Genomic DNA, 1819 nt, shown 5'->3' with positions numbered 1-1819 from the left:
ACGTACTGTGATCCATATTCTACACACATTGGTTCACAGTTTAGAAACCTTTATTATTTCATGGTGGGAGACAGGTTTAAGACAGGAACCTCGATCTCCTGGAAGTCAGAGCAGTCCCACCGGTGAGACAGAGCTGAACAGGTTCTCTTCCAGTACTCCAGGAAGGTGACGGCCCACAGGGATATGAAGACACTGAGAAACACTGTCCCTCCATTATCAAACAGGACACCTGCCTGAAGAGAGACAGGCAAGTGGTCAAAGTGACATACAGATGTTCAGAGAGAAGAACAGGGGGAGACAGGTACCTTGTAGCTGACACAGATGCTGGAGTAGTTCCAGTAGGAGCAGATGTTACAGATGGGACACATGATGAAGGTGTTTCCACTGTCACACACCTCCTTCCTACATCAAAGGTGATAATCACCGGAAGGTCATGATCTGACATATTAGCTTTTTAGCATTTTAGCATGTTGAATACACACAGTTTATACTTACGCTGGAACATCACTGGACATGAGCCAAAATCCAAACAGGAAGATCAGAGTCCCCATGATAGACGCCGGTAACAGCCAACCATTGTAGAAACCTACAGTCAGACACAGTTACTATAGAAACCTACTGTCAGATGCAGTTACTATAGAAACCTACAGTCAGATAGTTGCCATAGAAACCTACAGTCACACAGTTACTATGCAGACCTACAGTCAAATACAGTTATGAGAGTTAATGCTAAAACATCTGACAAATAGTAATAGTTCATTAGTAGTGTTGTTGCTATAGTTACCGAGCCAGGCAAAATAAAGTGCTATCTTCTCTCCAAAGTACTCCCTGATGTGGTCCAGAGGTTGGTAACGTCTCCAGCAAGACCACTGGGCCCAGTAACCATACAGTATCTGTCTCAGCCTCAAACACTCGGGTGGCACTGGGGGGGTCTGCAGCTGAAACCCACCCTGCAAACACACAATATAAGAACAGAATAAGATTGATGCTCAGTTTGGATACCTGAGGGGTCTTATCAAAAACCTTCATGTGCTCATTTAGTGAGAAGAGACAATTAGAGGTAGTGTGTTTATCATCCCTCTCCAGGGAAACAGGAAGTAGAGTGTCCCAGTGGGGTCAAAGTGATCTCAGACCAGATGTTCTGGAGGAACTGACCTCATGCAGAGGGTAGGCAGCAGTGAAAACCTGCTCACTCAGCAGCCGGTCGATTCCCACCTCCCCCTTCTTCAAGGAACCATACGGAGTCCTGGCCAGAATCTCATACAGCTGGAAGGACAGGACACAGTGAATGCAGGAACTAGCCTACATCCAGTCCTCATGTCACCTCTGGTCTACCTGCTTGTCCACCAGCTACTGTGACCTAATGTTAATCCTGTGATTGAAGGTTTCTTTCCATGGTGTTTATGAAAAAGGGAAATATGTGAAATATGATTCTAGCAATTTCCCCCTGCAAAGCCAGGCTGACCACGTCATGGCCCTGTTTCAGAGATTAAGGTTAGGGTTAGAAACTGGTTATCAATATTCTCACCTGATTCTGGAAACACAGTGAACAAGAGTGTCTAGTAACTGAATTCACAAGTTTCCAAAGTTTCCAGAGTAACTGTGTTTGAGTGTTGGTAGGCAGTGTGTGTTTGTACATTATGTGTGTATTTGTAGACAGTGTGTAATTGAGGATGTGTGTTTGTTTGTAGATAGTGTTTGACGAGGAGGCGTTGCCGCCGACAGCACCCATCCGTTGACTGAAACATCCTGGAATCTGAGTTAGTGGGTTTCTATCTCTGAGCCAATCAGAGGAGCCGGTGAGGACCAACCCTCCCTC

General features: G+C 45.5%; 1 protein-coding gene across 1 annotated transcript; it reads right to left on the bottom strand.

The window, feature by feature from the left end:
• Nucleotides 1–53: 53 nt before the first annotated feature.
• Nucleotides 54–1534, bottom strand: LOC111654647 (anoctamin-7-like; the record flags this gene model as incomplete). The annotated part of the gene is made up of 6 exons (XM_023405741.2): nt 54–233; nt 306–402; nt 496–586; nt 785–950; nt 1156–1302; nt 1529–1534. Coding segments are annotated over 6 exons (687 nt in total), but the record flags the coding sequence as incomplete, so codon positions are not given.
• Nucleotides 1535–1819: the final 285 nt, after the last annotated feature.

Source organism: Seriola lalandi, unplaced genomic scaffold, assembly GCF_002814215.2.
Source record: "Seriola lalandi dorsalis isolate HSWRI2012SDOR001 ecotype SW California unplaced genomic scaffold, Sedor1 jcf7180001974796, whole genome shotgun sequence".
NCBI classification, from domain to species: domain Eukaryota; kingdom Metazoa; phylum Chordata; class Actinopteri; order Carangiformes; family Carangidae; genus Seriola; species Seriola lalandi.
This window is presented reverse-complemented; position numbering and strand designations above follow the sequence as displayed.